A 17,281-nucleotide genomic window follows, 5' to 3' on the forward strand; every position below is an offset into this window, starting at 1 on the left:
TAGTGTGAAATTTCAAAGTTTGAACTCATCAGGAGACAACTCTAATACAAAGTCGACTTTAGTAAAATGGGACAGAGACTGTTATTGGTAAAACAATTGAAGAAAAGTGGAAGATGTTTAAGGAAATATTTAACACAATACAAAATGAATTTATTCACCTGAGAAAGGGTAAAGCTCCTCTTCACAGAAAAAAAAAGCCTTGGACAATTAAAGAGATAAGAGACAGTATAAAACTAAAAGAAAGGACTTACAAAAATGCAAACAAAAAAAAGCACGCATTCTGCGGAATGGAAAAGATACAAAGACCAGCAAAGCAACTTAAATGAGTGACAAAAAAGGATTGCGAAAGGAAATTTGCGAGGGACAACAAAATCAAAGAAGGAATTTTATAATTAGATTAAGGAAAGCAAATGGCTACAGACAATCTTAGCTGACAAAAGCCTGAAAGTAGGGATATTGTCAATGACTATGGGGAATTGGCAGACATGTTGAATATTTACTTTTTCTCAGGTGCAGAAAATAATTAAGAAATGGAATTCTGTTCTTTATGTCTACAGGAACAGAGTACAAGGATGCAGAAGTTATTTAGCATATATACAAAACCATGGTTAGACCCCACTTGGAGTACTGTGAGCAGATCTATGCACCACACCTTGGGAAGGATAGATTGACCTTGGAGGGAGTACAATGTCGGTTTATAAGAATGGCACATGGACTTCAGGGCCTATGTTATGAGGAGTTTTGTGCAAATTAGGCCTGTTTTTGCTGGAATTTAGAAGTTAAGGGGCAATCTGATGCAAATGCCTTCAAGATATTAATAGGAAAAGACAGGGTAAATAAAAATGAACTATTTTCCCTGGCTGGGAATTCTAGGACAAGGGGTCATAGTCTGAGAATTAGGGCCAAACCGTTCAGGAGAGATATTGAGAAGCACTTTACACACAAAGGGCGGTAGGTGTTTGGAGCTGTGTTCCATAAATGACAATAGATACAGGATCAGTTCTTAATTTAAAATCTGAGATAGATAAATGTTTGTTAAGTAGAAGGTGTTAAGGGATATGGGCCAAAGTCAGGTGTACGAAATTAGGCCACACATCAGCCATTAAATGATGGAATCGGCTTGAGGGGCTGAATGGCCTACTCCTGGTCCTATGTTCCTGACTTTCTCAGAAGCGCAACATTGGAAAATAATCAACCCAAATTTCATAGAACATTTGAAGCATGAAATCTTAAATACTGCCAGACAGTAGTCAGCTGAAAGTGAAATGCTTTGCTCCTAATTGACTAAACTGAAAGTGAATGAATGCTGAAGTCAGCTCACCTTTTGTAATGTTTTGCTCTTTATGTACACCAGCTTTGTGCAACACTTGGCACCACTCCTTCCTGTGCATTTGATAACATTGTGGAACTTGGACCGCTATGTAAGTATATTTTAAATTTATTTACTTTATATTTATTGTGTTAACCCCATTAAAGGATAAAGTCTTTGAATTAATTTTCTTTTAGACTCTCTGACCTGTTATACTTCATTACTCCTCCCTTGACAAGAAGGACAAACTGCTGCTCAAGGTTTAAGTTACCTGGTTAATATTTGACTCCCAGTTATCATTGTGCATCAACGAAGTATGTATTTCAGAGACATCAAACCAACTTTACATCTCATGTAGTATTAACTAAATTATATATTATGACAGCCCCAATACTGAGCAAAGAATGCTGATTTGATCAGGATTGTGTTGGCACCAGCTTTTCAGTTGATAAAAGTTAAAGAAGTGAGGGTAAAATCCCTTCATCCAGTCTTCAGACCTGGAAGAGGACAGATCTATCCTTGAATTGAGGACAGTGAAGAAACCAACATGCATGGTGGTGACAGTGCATTAACAGAGTTACTCCTATGGCCTAAACTGGGAACAGAGAAGGAAGGGTGACAGTGCTAAGTTAAGTATACATACACGGGGCACCTTTCTAGCTGAACTTGCAGCAAGATGTCATCGCTTTTCACTATGAACTTGATGTACAGTTTAAGGGGGAGAATAAAGTTGATAACACCAAATTATGATCTTTATACACACAATAACAAGCTTATTTTCTTTGATGGTACTGTGTCATATGCCAATCTTCAAGTGCTAGAGGTGTCATCCTTTATCTGTGGCAAGAATAAGGCACTGACAGATGTTCTCACATAAGCCCTAGACACATAGATGATGCATATCTTTTCATCTGTGATTTTCTAATATGTGATATTTTGAAATCTGTTCTTAGGAAATGACTATGGGCCAATCTTTACTCAGCCCAGTGGTAATAGGCTTAGATTAGGGAGGCCTCTTAAAATGGCAAGGGAAGATGTTGGGAGTGGGCATCTTGCTACCATGGGATTTTGCTATCAGCAAGACCACCCGGTTCAACCACTCAAATGTTGTATTAAGGGTGATCACTGACTTCTTCATATGCATTTTGACTGAATAGGGAGGGTTACCACCATGAGGAAAATGTCAAGGCTAGTGGCACGAAGAAATATTCCAAAGAAAACTGTCTTCCCTTCGATAGTTCCATGTTTAATTTTTGTCTTATTTACAAATATGGATAATTTTGATGCACTCAAAAAGTGGCGAAGAATAATCACATCATACTTCCAGAAGCTTCTGGACCCCTTTGATTGTATAAGCATTTAAAATCTGACACAAAGGGTTTAGAGGCAAATTATCTGCCTTTACCCTGTTCTGGACAAAGGAAAATCTAGAAACTTATCATGTTAAAGTAGACACCAACCTTTTAACAGTTAACTCTTCACCTCACAATGGATATACAAATGGGAAAGGTAAAGCTACTCTATTAGTTTACTGACCTTCAATTTAGTTCATCACATGGGTTCTCAGCACCTGAAATTCCTGTATTTGACACATTATTGTAATTTGAAATTGTTGGATCCCTTAAATACCCAATTGTGGGGTTCTAAGTAAGGCCATTTCATCTCCAAAGAGAGGGCAGAAATGAGTTGGCAGCCTGCATCAGACTCTGTCTGTCGTGAAGTTGCTGGCTGGAAAGAAGCTTGCACATTGCCTGCAAGATGTCCAGAGTTGAATCATCATCTTACATTGACATCAGTATTGCTAAGGTTCCTTGGTGCTGTTACGACACGGGGTAAACTCTCCTGCTTAACTTAAATCAGCAACACAGAAAAGATTTATCCTGTGCAATGATCTGTGAAAATTTGAGAGGCCAAGAACTATATAAAGGAAAAATTAACAACTTTATTTATTAAAGTATAAAGATTCTTACATATGTCCTTACGCTGCAGTAACAACTCTTTCAACTGCATTCTATGCTCCTGAGACAGATAGATTACTAACCTATCCCACCTCTCAAGGACTTCTTTATTTTTTAATCTACTTTGAGGCACATCAAAATTCATATCATCTGGATTTGATTCCTTAGTCTGCAGGGTAGTAACTAACACCTGTTTTTCCAGTTCTTTCTCTCTAGTATAATACAGTTTCAACATGTTCACATGACATACCTGATACCTTTCTTTTCTATCTGGTATCTTTACTAGATAGTTCACCTGACTCAACTTTTTCTCAATTTGATAGGGGAAAACGTCTGAGTCTCAAAACTTTTATCTGCCATCTACTTCATTCTACACTGGGCCCTCTTTAAATGATGTTTAGCTAACTCAACTACTCGATTTAGTCTCTCCCTCACCTCCGATACATAATGTGAGATCTCCGACTTTGGTTTTGTCCATTTTTCTTTAATTCATCTCAAAGGGCCTCTCACTTCATGATAGAATATTAACTTGAAGGAAGTGAACTGAGTAGATTCATTTGAGGCATCTCTAATGGCAAATAATATGAATGGGATACCTTTATCCCCAACATTCGGATAATCCTGACAGTATGGTCTCAACATGGTCTTCAGGGTCTGATGCCACCTTTCTAAAGCTCCCTGGGATTCAGGATGATACACACTGGATTTAGAGTGCTGTGTACCTAAGTTATCCATAACCTCCTTAAACAGCCTAGCAGTAAACTTTGACTCTTGGTCTCCCTGAATCTCTCTGAGTAGCTCATACCTTGTGAAGAATGCTACTAACTCCTCTACCACCTTTTTTGCCTTGATACTCCACAATGGAATTGCCTCCAGAAATCTGGTAGACACATCCATTATGGTTAACAAGTACTGGTTACTACTTTTAGTTCTCAGGAGGGGACCTACACAATCAATTATAACCTGTGTGAAAGGTTCTTCAAATGTGGGAATTGGCAACAAAGGTGCTGGTTTTACTACCGCCTGTGGCTTACCTACCATTTGACATGTATGACAATCACATTGTTGTGCATTCCAGACCAATAAAAATCTTTTTGTATCTTTGCCTGAGTCTTTCGTACCCCTAGATGACCTACAGGTAGTTTATGTGCTACCCGTAACACTTCCTGTCTGTATGCTACCGGCAACATAATCTGGTGCACATTGGCCCATTTCTTCTCTGCACTAACCTGTGGTTCTCTATTTCCATCTCAGGATTCTATCTTTCAGATAATAATATGCTCTCACTCCTTTTTGGAGTACGCACCCCCATATATCTTGTCTTGCTGTTGCAAGTCCCTTAGCCTTTCAGGACTAAACACTTCTGTCTGACCCTCTGCCTATTCAGGTTTTTCCTGCACCATTACGTCAAACAGGGTATCCACTAACTGAACCTCAACTGCTTCATTTTTCTCTTTACTTGTTGCTTTGTGGAGTGACTTATGATAGTAGGATCTGGTCACCACACAGTCTGGGAAAATACCAGGATATTTCTGTTTTAACTCTTCAGTCTCTTGGTCTTCCATGGGCTTTCTCCACAACAAGGGGTGTCACTCCCACCTTGGATCCTGCCAAATCATTCCCAAGAATAAAATGAATTCCTGGAACTGGCACACTGTCAATCACTCCCATTGTAACTTCCCCAGTCTTGAGTTGGCCCTCCAATCTGATCTTACATAGAGGAACGCTAAATTTCTGTCCATCTATCTCACAGACTACCACACTCTCGGGTAACAGATCAGAAAGAGTGCATATTCACTTATCCCTTACTATTAGCGACTGGTTAGATCCTGAATCTGTCAAAATTATAACTTCTTGTCCTTCCCTCCCTGATCTTTCTGAGTAAACTTTACCCACAGAGGCAAAGTCTTTGTAGAGATCAGGTACTAACTCCATACCCAGCCCCTCCCTGGACTCTGCACTCTCCTACAGCCCCTCACCTTTAAAATTATACACTTTAGTTTAAATTGTTCCTCCAGGTTCTTTATAGCAAAATGGATCATTAACATGTATCTGTATTAAATTACATTTTTCACTGACTGTCCAGCCTGCCTATGAGCTTTGAAGATCTGTACTACTATTCTCACAGTTCACAATACTTGTAAGTTTTGTATCATTTGAAAATTTTGAAATTGTGCCACATACACCAATGTCTTTGTCATTAATATATATATCAGGAAAATTAGGGGTCCAAACACACACTACTTGGATCCTCTTATAAACCTTTCTTTGATCCAAAAAAAACCCTTAACCACTCTATTCCCTATCTCCCAAGCCGTTTGAAATGAGCTACTGCAGTGTCAAGTCTTTTGATCCAACATCTGCACCAAATGCTTTGCCAATATTTCAACATTTTGCTGTGATAATTTACAGGAGTTAAATGTTAACTTGGTCCCATTCTAATGCTCTCATACTCAGGCAGATGTTGACAAGTTCACACCCTATATCAGAAAGTTAAGCATAATAATCTAAGCTGATAATTCAATGCAGCACTGAAATGGTACAACATTCTTGAAAATGCCATTTTTATGTATAATGCTAAACCAAGGCCCTCTATCCTATTTTGATCCCACTGAACAAAAATAGAGGAAGTTCTCGATCTCAATGACAAAATTTATCCAGTGATGCAAGCAAGCAATGACAGATTATTTGGTCAGTTATTTCTGTTTGTGGAACCTAGTTCTTTGTACATTGACTGCCATATTTGCTTTCAAAAGAACATTACTGAGCTTGAGAACATTACATGTTTATCAAGACTGAGCTACTTCTTCTAAGAAATTGAAAAATCTTTCTTCCCCATGTGACAACAACTGCACTGACTGATACCAATAAGAACAACTGGCAACAGCAAATCTTTCCAAGATATCCCAGATATGTCATACAACATATCTGCTGAATATCAGTGCAAATTTCGATCAGACAGTGCTAGCCTAAAGAAATCTTGCTCTGCAAAAGCCACAGCCGCCTAAGGAGAAGAAGGAAGGGAAAAATAATTTATTTACTGTTCCAACTGGATCTTTAAATATTCAGCAGTTTAAAAGCTCACAGAACCTGTCAATCTCTGTGAAAGCAGCAGCCAACATTAAGAAAGCTGTCAAAGCCAATGTAGCACTAAGCTAGCCTTTAAATGGTCAAATCAGTAAGAAACAGGGAAAAATATTGAAGAGTTAGAATATTGAAATAAAATAAACTGTAATGTAGATTATGAAGACTCTTAACCAGAGATACAAGAGGAAAAATCAAAATCATAAAATCAGAATACAGTGGGTACACTTGTTTCATGATTATCAATATCCAATTACAACTACTAGTTCTGGTTAATTAATTTGTTTCACATTATTGTATTCAACCAATTATAATATTTATACACTTGACCAATTACAATATCTGTTCACTAATGAAGCATGTTTATGTGATTACATTTTCAAAGAACAACCTGACCTTAGCTTGAGCACTGACATTAACCTCCTTGTGGTTATCAAAGTTTCTTTTCATCCTTACAGTATCAAGATTCGTCTTTTTCCAATGTATTGCTGGATTCCTTTTAGTCATCATAAAATTCATATTCGGCCAATGTCAACATTTTCCCTTAGAATGTTTACTCTCCTTCAGTTCCTTTGTTTTCCTTGCTTCTGTTGATCACTTGATGAAGCATAAAATGTGATTGATTTTATGTGTAATATTTCAGGCACTTCTGAAAATATGTGGATGCACATTGATGCTGCCTACGCAGGAAGTGCTTTTATCTGTCCAGAGTTCAGACCTCTTTTAAATGGAGTGGAGGTAAGGTTGACAGTTTTAATGCAGTATTCTAACTCGATGCAACTTACTTGGAGCGTATTTTTGGAAAAGGTAGTATTTGCTGATGTTACTTACATTTCTGCGAGAGAAATTCATAAATTGGCTAAGGTGGATTGAATATATTATATATCCAAATTAAAATGATTGACTAATTGATTGATTTATTGTTGTCACATGTATCGAGACACAGTGCAAAATGTTGATGTGTACCTCAGGCCAGCAGAGGAATCCTGGCCGGTGAACTGGCAGGAGCTGGAGGCCAAAGTCTCAGCTCGCCTAAGCCAGTCGACAGGACTGCTCCAAGTGCTGTCTTACAGGAGTCGAGTGCTGGTCATAAACCAACTCATGGCTGCCATGCTGTGGTACCGGCTGGTCCCTTTGATCCCTCCTCCTGGTTTTGTCGCTGACATCCAGAGAACATTGGTTCACTTCTTCTGGGATAAAAAGATGCACTGGGTCGTGGCACAGGTTCTAAGACTTCCTATTGAGGAGGGCGGTCAGTCGCTGGTGTGTCTTCGCACCCAGGTGGTGACTTTCCCCTTTCAGACCTGGCAGTGATACCTTTACGTTGAGCCTCCTCCTAGGTGATGGGCCCTGGCAATGTATTTTTTCTGCCAGGTACGTAACCTCAACTACAACACGCAGCTCCTGTACATTGACTGTGATGGGTTTGGAGGTCACTTTCAGGCAACTGCCTGTCTTTTACCAGGACCTGATCACTGTCTGTAACATGGTTGAATTGCATCGCGCCTTCCCTCCAGCAGGAGTAGCAGATGCCGTTGGGCAGCCATTGCTCAGGAATCCGTATTTCCGTACTCACGGGTTCAAGTGGCTGTCAGAGGGGAGGGCCATGGCGGCGAGGGTGACCAGGGTTGGGGACGTGCTAGGTGGTCGGGGCCTGGGCTGGACATTGCCACAGGATATAGCAAGCAGGGCAGCAGTAGAAGTCCAGTTTGTGGCCACTGCCATTCAACACCTTAAAACAGCAGTGCTTGGATCGACATAGTGCACCAGTTGGAGGATGCTCAAGTATGCTGTGGAATCCAGGCTGCGTGAATCCTTGCCCGAATGGAATTTCACAGGAACCTGTGCCCCACAATTTGAGCCATCTTTGGAGTTTGAGTTTTGCCCCCTTTTAGGGACATAAAACGGCAGGTCGTGTACAGACTGCTACTGCATACCATCCACTTCCTTTCCCTCATCCACCGCAGATTACATTGGTTCATGGACTCCCAGCCCAACTGCTTGTGCTGTGGTGCTGTGGCTTCTGTGGGCCTTCTATGTACGTATTGTGTGTGGGCCTTTGCTCTCCTTTTTTGATTTTCTTACAAACCTTCATCTCTGTTTTTGGTTGCATTTCAGCCACACGCTCCTAACCTTTGGGTACCCGGTTTGAAGGGGGAGGGTGTGGGGGTAGGTTAAAGGATCTCCTCGCGGGTCTGCTCCTGGGCCTGGCCAAACTGGCCATAAACAGGTCCAGTCAGCGGGCCGTGTAGGAGGTCATTAGGGCCGATTGCCTGCCCCTCTTCTGTGGTTATATTTGAGCCTGTGTCCCTGGAGAAAGAGCACGCAGTGTCCACCAACACCCTTGAGCTGTTCAGAGAGAGGTGGCACTGAGGGGAGTGAAGTGTTTTATTTCCCCCTCAACTCTATTTTGATTTAATCCCCTTTACCTTTTTGATCATACAGCATTGCCCTTTGAGAAGGGCATTGCTTGTCACTGGCCACTTGGGTGTTTCCTTTCTTCCTGGTGGTGGAACATAAATAAAGATTTACACTTATTGTTCTTCACTGTGTCTTACACCTGCACACACACGACATGGGTGCTGGGGAAAAATAAGCACTACCGCTGTCAGGCAGATAGTACCATGCAAAGTGCAATAGAATAGCAGAACAGAGTGCAGATTACAATGTTACAGCTGCAGAGAAGGTGCAGAGAGAGAGAGATCAAATTTAACATTTGATGTAGGTTGAAGCCAGAAATACAAATCATATGCAGACAATGGATACCATTCCATCAGTAAAAATGGGAAAGGAAAAGGTCTAAAAGTAACTAAGTGGCACAAAGTTGTTATTCACAAGTCTTTAATTATAGTTTAAATATTACTGTTGGAGATGTTAAAGAAAATACTGAAATGATTCATGTGTTGTTTCTCTCTCAACTGGTTTAACAGAGGTGGTCCATGGAGAAGTGAATGATTCTGGAAGTTTAATTCATTTGTAAAAATTTCTATCACCTGAACAGACATGGGGGAGGATTGAAATAAAACTCATAGGATACATTAGAAGTTAATATGTAAGCTGGTGATTAAGCTTAAATAGCTTCCTATTTTTGAGTTCATGAACAATTACTTTCATAGATTGCTGTAGAAAATGATAACGTATACAATCAGGAAAAGATCCCTTGATTCACATGTAGCTGGCCATCGTTCATGTTACAAGGGACACATCTAAGATACCCACTCACCTATTAACCCATAAATTGGAGTTGGTATCTACCAGGCTAGAGAGTTTCTCCCACTTTGTATTTTTTCTAAGTTCTTCTTTTTCATCAGAAGGTAGGAGCTCATGGGATCCAATGAAATTTGTCAAATGGATACAGGTTTAGCTGAGTGGCGAGAATCGGGGGATGATGGTTGAGGGGTTGCTTTGTGACTGGAAACCACTGGGGTTCCGCATAGATCAGTGTTGGCCCTGGCTGTTTGCGATATATAAATGATTTAGACTTGAATGTAAAAGGGTTGATCAGTAAGTTTGTGGATGATACATAAACTGATGAGGATGTAAACAAGGAGGAGGTTTGCCTTATATTACAGGACAGTATCGACAGACTGATCAGATTGGCTGATCAGTGTCAAATGGAATGCAGTCTGGATTTGTGAGTTGATGCACATTAGCAAGATAAACAAGTCAAGGGAATACAATAAAGAATAGTAGGACCCTGGGAAGCCTGAGGATCAGAGAGACCTTTATGTTCATGTCCTTCAGCCTTTCAAGGTAGCAGGGCAGATAGATAAAGTTGTTAAGAAGCCATATGGGGTACAGAGTTTAAGAACTGGGAGCTGATGCTGGAACTGTATGAAACAGTGGTTAAGCTGAAGCTGGAGTATTGTGTACAGTTCTGGAATCTACATTATTGGAGGAATGTGATAACACTGGAAAGGGTGCAGATGAGATTTACCAGACTGTTTCCTGGACTAGAGAGTCTTAGTTAGGAAGAGAGATTGGATAGACTTGGGTTCTTTTCCTTAGAGCAGGGAAATGTAACAGGGCTGACATTGAGATGTACAAAATTATTAGAGGCATAGGCAGGGTAGACAGGAAGAAACTGTTCCCTTGATGGTATGGTCATTGATCGGTGGTAGAGATTGAAGCTAAGAGACAAGAAATTTAGAGCAGATGGGCAGAAAAAAATGTTCACCCAGAAGATGGTGGGAATTTGGAACTCGCTCAGTAGATGCAGATACCCTCATAATATTTAAAACGTATTTAGATGTGCACCTATGATGTCAAAGCATAGAAGTCTGTGGGGAGAAAGTGAGGACTGCAGATGCTGGAGATCAGAGCTGAAAATGTGTTGCTGGAAAAGCGCAGCAGGTCAGGCAGCATCCAAGGAGCAGGAGAATCGACGTTTCGGGCATAAGCCCTCCTTTCCTGAAGAAGGACTTATGCCCGAAATGTCGATTCTCCTGTTCCATAGAAGTCTGTGGGCCAAGCATTGGAAAATGGGACTAGAATAGAAAGGTGATTGTTTTCACCTGGTGCCGAAGGGCCTTTTTTTGTGCTGTAGGTCTCTGTGAGTCTATGACCATACATACTAGAACCCTAGGTTGTTTTATTTAGCCTGGCAATCATTTAAATAATCATGATGCAATTGACCACATGACTCTGATATCAGTCTAAAATGAGAATGTAAATACAGAGATCTTAGACATTACATCTAGTGAGCTGTATTTGAGAACTTGCTACGTACATATGTAAATAAAGAAGTGTTACAGTACATAGGGAATGGAAGATCTTTACTTCGGAATATGGAGCAAGCAGTCTCAAAGACAATGTCTGTGCACATCCCCAAATCCTGAGATATTCCAGACTGTTATCTGGACGTGCATGCAAAATGTTGGCTTAAAGCATAACATAAAGCAAATGAACATTAAATGCACAAATTAGAGGCAGGAGTAGATCATTTATCACTCAATCCTGCTCCACTTTTCAAATTGTTCCTGGCTAATCTGATTACTCCATATTCCTGCAAACCATGATAATCTTCTGCATACCTACCTCCATCCTTCACTATCAAGAATTTATCTACATTTGCCTTAAAAAGTATTCAAGGCTCTGCTACCACCACATTTTGAGGGAGAGGATTCCAAACACTTACAGACCTCTGTGAGAGAAGAAAATCCTCCTCATCTATGTCTTAAATGGATGACACTTTACTTTTAAACAGTGACCCCTAGTTCTAGAATCTCGCAAAAGAGGAAACATCTTTTCCACATTGACCCTGTCAAGATTTCTCAGGATCTGCTACATTGTAAGCAAGTCACCTCTTACACTTCTAAACAAGCTTAGCCTGTATGACCTTTATTCATAAGACAACCCACCCATTCCAGGTATTACTCTGGTAAATAATCCCTGAACTGTTTCAAGTGTATTTCTATCCTTCTTCAAATAAGGAGACTAATACTGTACACAGTACTTTGGATGTGGTCTCACCAATATCCTATATACCTAAAGTGTAACCCTCTATCTATGTATTCAAAGGCCTTGCAACAAATAATAACATTTGATTAGCTTTCCTAATTACTTTTTGTACCTGCAACTTCACCTTTGCAATTCATGCACAAGGGCATCCAGATCCTTTTGCATCTCAGAGCTCTGTAATCTCTCTCCATTTAGATAATATACAACTTTTTTATTCGTCTTACCAAAATTCCAACCTACTGTGTACAGAAATAAATGAAGGAGTAATATATTATGCAAAGTGTTGAAAGGTCTTACTTAGACATAGGGAACAAGCAACAGGTTTTTATTCAGTCAGGGGATGTGAGCTGCACTGGCTGATCATCAGGTGTTATCCATCAGCAGCGGGAGTCGAGTGAGTGCGAGCCAGGGAGCAGTCAGGAAGGACGCCAGGGAGCAGAGGGGATGGAAGCTAGGCCAGCTGCGTGCTCCTCTTGCAGAATGTGTCCCTGCTGACTTCACCAGCGAAAAGTACAACCAATTCCAGCTCCTCACAGACCACGTTAGGGAACTGGAACTGGAGCTGGATGAACTTCAGATCATTCAGGAGGCTGAGGGGGTGGTACAGAGGAATTATAGGGAGGTAGTCACAACTAAGTTACAGGATAAAGGTAGCTGGGTGACCATCAGGAGAGGGAAAATGAATAGACAGACAGTGCAGAGTCCCCTTGTGGCTGTTTCCCTCAATAATAAGTATACTGCTTCGGATACTGTTCAGGGGCACATACTACCTCAGGAAAGCCACAGCAGCTAGGTCTCTGGCACTGAGTCTGGCTCTGTGGCTCAGAAAGGAAGGGGGGAGAATAGGAAAGTGATATGGATAAGGGATTCAATGGTTAGAGGAATAGACAGGAGATTCTGTAGTCGCAAACAAGACCCTTGAATGATACATTGTCTCCCGGGTGCCAGGGTCAGGGCTGTCTCGGATTGACTCTACAGGATTCTTAAGGGGGAGGGACAACCGCCAGAAGTCATGGTATACATTGGTACCAATGACAAAGCTAGAAAAAGGGATGAGGACTTGAAAAGTGAATATACGGAGTTGGGTTGGAAGCTAAAAGACAGGACAAGCAGGGTAGTAATCTCAGGATTGCTACTGGTGCCGTGGGTTAGTGGAGCTAGGAACAGAGAGTGAGTGCAGCCGTAAACAAGGCTGCAGAGCTGGTGTAGGAGGAGGGGCTTCAGTTATGTGGATCATTGGGACATCTTCTGGGGAAGATGGGACCTGTTCAATGAGACCAAGTTGCACCTGAACTGGAGGGGTACCAATATCCTGAGCAGGAGGTTTGCTAGAGCTCTTTGGGAGGGTTTAAACTAGTTTGGCAGAGGGATGGTAACCGGATCTATGGATCAGAGGATGGGGTAGCTGGTGAACAGGCAGATACAGCGTGCAGAGACTGTAAGGAAGGATAGACAGTTGATAGGGCAAAGTTGCAGTCAGTGTGATCAGTTGAAGTGTGTCTATTTTAATACAAAGAGTGTCAGGAATAAGGGTGATGAACTTAGAGCATGGGTCAGTACTTGAAGCTACGATGTTGTGGCCATTATGGAGATTTGGATATCACAGGGGCAGGAATGGTTATTGGATGTTCTGAGGTTTAAGTGTTTCAAAAGGAATAGGGAGGCAGGTAAAAGAGATGGGGGAGTGGCATTGCTAATCAGGGATAGTATCACAGCTGCAGAAAGGGAGGTCATCGAGGACAGTTTGAGTCTTTATAGGTGGAAGTCAGAAACAGGAAAGGACTAGTCACTTTATTGTGAGTTTTCTATAAACCCCTCAATAGCAACAGAAACATAGAGTCATAGAGATGTACAACATGGAAACAGATCCTTTGATCCAACTCGTCCATGCTGACCAGATATCGCAACCTAATCTAGTTCCATTTGCCAGCACTTGGCTCATATCCCTCTAAACCTTCCCTATTTATGTACCCATGTAAATGCCTTTTAAATGTTGTAATTGTACCATCCTCCACCACTTTCTCTGGCAGCTGATTCCATACATGCACCACCCTCTGCATGAAAAAGTTGCTCCTTACGCCCTTTTAGAATTTTCCCCTCTCACTCTAAACCTATGCCCTCTAGTTCTGGACTCCCCTACTCCAGGGAAAAGACCTTGTCTATTTACCCAATCCATACCCTTCATGATTTTATAAACCTCTATAAGGTCATTCCTCAGCCATCGATGCTTCAGGGAAAACAGTCCTAGCCTATTCAGCTTAAATCCTCCAACCCTGGCAACATCCTTGTAAATCTTTTCTGAACCCTTTCAAGTTTCACAACATCTTTCCGATAGGAAGGAGACCAGAATTGCACGCAATATTCCAACAGTGGCCTAACCAATGTACTGTACAGCCACAACATGACCTCCCAACTCCTGTACTCAATACTCTGACCAAGAAAGGAAAGCTTGCCAAACGCCTTCTTCACTATCCTATCTACCTGCAACACTACTTTCAAGGAGCTATGAATCTGCAAGGTCTCTTTGTTCAGCAACACTCTCCAGGACCTCACCATTAAGTGCAGCACCTCACTTTTGGCCCATCTGATTGTGGAGGAGCAGATTGGGAGACAGATTTTGGAAAGGTGTAGAAGTAACAGGGTTGTTGTCATTGGAAGACTTCAACTTCCCTAATATTCATTGGAACCTCCTTAGTGCAAATAGTTTGGTTGGAGTAGACTTCGTCCGGTATGTCCAGGAAGGATTCCTGACTCAATTTGGAGATAGGCTGACTAGAGGGCAGGCTGTATTGGATTTGATGCTTGGCAATGACCCAAGTCAGGTGTCAGATCTCTCGGTGGGAGAGCGTTTTGGTGATCATAACTCCCTGACTTTTACTGTCATCATGGAGAATGATAGGAGTAGATGGGGGAGAGGAAATTACAATGCTATTAGGCTGGAACTGTGGAGCATACATTGAGAACAAATATTCTCAAGGAAATGCAAGACTGAAATGTGGAGGTTGTTTAGGGACCACTTGCTGTGAGTGCAAGATAGATTTGTCCCACTGAGGCAAGGAAGGGATGGTAGGGTGAAGGAAAGCTTGATGACAAGAAATGTGGAATGTCTAGTCAAGAGGAAGAAGGAGCCTTACTTTTAAGGTTGAGGAAGCAAAGATCAGACGGGGCTCTAGAAGGCTGCAAGGTAGCCAGGTAGGAACTGACGAAAGGACTACGGAGAACTTAGAAGGGGGCATGAAAAAGCCTTGGCAGGTAGGGTTAAAGAAAACCCTAAGGCATTCTACACTTACCTGCATAACAGGAGGATAGCCAGAGTGAGGATAGGACTGATTGGGGAACTTGTGCCTGGAGGTAGGGGATGTTCCTGAATGAATACTTTGCTTCAGTATTCATTAATGAGAGAGATGTTGTCGTTTGTGAGGACAGCATGAAACAGATTGATACACTCAAACAGGTTGATGTTAAGAAGGAAGATGTGCTGGCAATTTTGAAAATCATAGTAGAGATAAATCCCCAGAGCCAGACAGGATATACTCAAGGTTAATATGGGAAGTGAGGGAAGAGACTGTTGTACTTTTGCCGATGATCTTTGCATCCTCACTGTCCACTGGAGTAGTACCAGATGACTGGAGGATGGCAAATGTTATTCCCTTGTTCAAGAAAGATAATAGGGAAAACCCTGGGAATCACAGACCAGTCAGTCTTACGTCGGAGATGGGCAAATTATTAGAGAAGATTCTGAGTGACAGGATTTATGATTATTTGGAAAAGCATGGCTTTGCGAGTGGCAGATCATGCGTCACAGGCCTTATTGAATTATTTGAGGATGTGACAAAACACATTGATGAACGTAGAGCAGTGGATTTGATATACATGGATTTTAGCCAAGCATTTGATAAGGTTCCCCTTGGTAGGTTCATTCAGAAGGTAAGGAGGCGTGGGATACTGAGAAAATGGCTGTTTGGATACAGAATTGGCTGGCCCATAGAAGACAGAGGGTGGTAGTAGATGGAAATTATTCAGCCTGGAGCTCATGACCAGTGGTGTTACACAGGGATCTGTTCTGGGACCTCTGCTCTTTGTGATTTTTATAAATGACTTGGATGAGAGTGGAAGGGTGGGTTAGTACGTTTGCCAATCACAGAAAGGTTGGTGGAGTTGTGGATAGTGTGGCAAGCTGTTGTAGGTTGCAGTGGGACATTGACAGAATGCAGAGCTGGGTTGAGAAGTGACAGGTGGATCTCAGCCTGGAAAAGTATAAAGTGATTCATTGTGGAAGGTTGAATTTGAATGCAGATTACAGGGTTTAAAGCAGGATTCTTGGCAGTGTAGAGGAACAGAGGGATCTTGGGGTCCCTGTCCATAGATCCCTCAAAATTGCCACCTAAGTTGATAGAGTTGTTAAGAAGGCATATGATGTGTTGCCTTTCATTAGCAGTGGGCCTGAATTTAAGGGCCATGAGGTTATGCTACAGCTCTATAAATCCCTGGTTAGACCACACTTGGAATATTGTGTCCAATTCTGGTTGCCTCATTATAAGAAGGATGTGGAAACTCTAGAGAGGAGATTTACCAGGATGCTGCCTGCACTGGAGGGCATGTCTTTTGTAGAAAAGTTGAGGGAGCTAGGGCCTTTTTCATTGGAGTGAAGAAGGATGAGAGATGACTTGATAATGGTGTACAAGGTGATGAGAAGCATAGGTAGAGTGGATAGCCAGAGACTTTTTTTTCACATTACAGAAATGGTTATGATGAGGGAGCCTAATTTTAAGCTGATTGGAAAACAGTTTGGGGAGATGTCAGAGGTAGGTTCTTTACGCAGAGAGTGGTGTGTATATGGAATGCACTGTCATCAGTGGCAGTAGAGTCAGATACATTAAAGACATTTAAGCGACTCTTGGATGGTAATAAAATGTAGGGTATGTTAGTTAGTTTGATCTTAAGAGTTAATGTCTTTTGAGGTTATCTTGAACAATCTGGACTGTTTTTCATGACTAGTTTGGATCTTCAGAAAGCTTTTCATTTGATCCCACATTAGAGATTAGCAAATACAATTAAAGTGCATGGTATTTAATTAACATTGCGAGAGAACTGGCAGGCAGGCAAGAAAGAAAGAATCGGAATAAACAGGTCTTTTTCCAAGTAGCAGTCAGTGACTCATGGGGAATGCATGGAGACCAGCTGTTAACAATATATATTGATGATTGAGATGAGGAAACTAAATGTAATATCTCCAAGTTTGCAGACGACACAAAGCTGGTGGGAGGGTGAATGGTGAGGAGGATGCAGAGATGCTTTGGTATAATTTGGAAAAGTTGAGTGAGTTGGCAAATATGTGACAGATGAAATATGGTGTGGATAAAGGTGAGGTTATCCACTTTGGTAAGAAAAACAAGAAGAAGGTAACTGAATGGCAATAGATTGGGAAATGGGGAGGTGCAGCAATGGGTATCCTTGTACACCATTTGCT

General features: G+C 41.4%; 1 protein-coding gene across 4 annotated transcripts in view; it reads left to right on the forward strand.

Annotated features, from left to right (window-relative positions):
* ddc (dopa decarboxylase) overlaps positions 1 to 17,281 on the forward strand; it is a 114,242-nt gene that overhangs the window by 51,505 nt on the left and 45,456 nt on the right. For all 4 annotated transcript variants that reach the window (XM_072575613.1, XM_072575616.1, XM_072575615.1 and 1 more), the window contains exons 7-8: positions 1,355 to 1,421; positions 6,995 to 7,089. In XM_072575613.1, coding sequence (XP_072431714.1) covers positions 1,355 to 1,421; positions 6,995 to 7,089 — 162 coding nt within the window. The remainder of the gene's footprint in view (positions 1 to 1,354; positions 1,422 to 6,994; positions 7,090 to 17,281) is intronic.

The sequence above is a fragment of the Chiloscyllium punctatum genome, chromosome 8 (assembly GCF_047496795.1).
Source record: "Chiloscyllium punctatum isolate Juve2018m chromosome 8, sChiPun1.3, whole genome shotgun sequence".
Classification (NCBI taxonomy): Eukaryota; Metazoa; Chordata; class Chondrichthyes; order Orectolobiformes; family Hemiscylliidae; genus Chiloscyllium; species Chiloscyllium punctatum.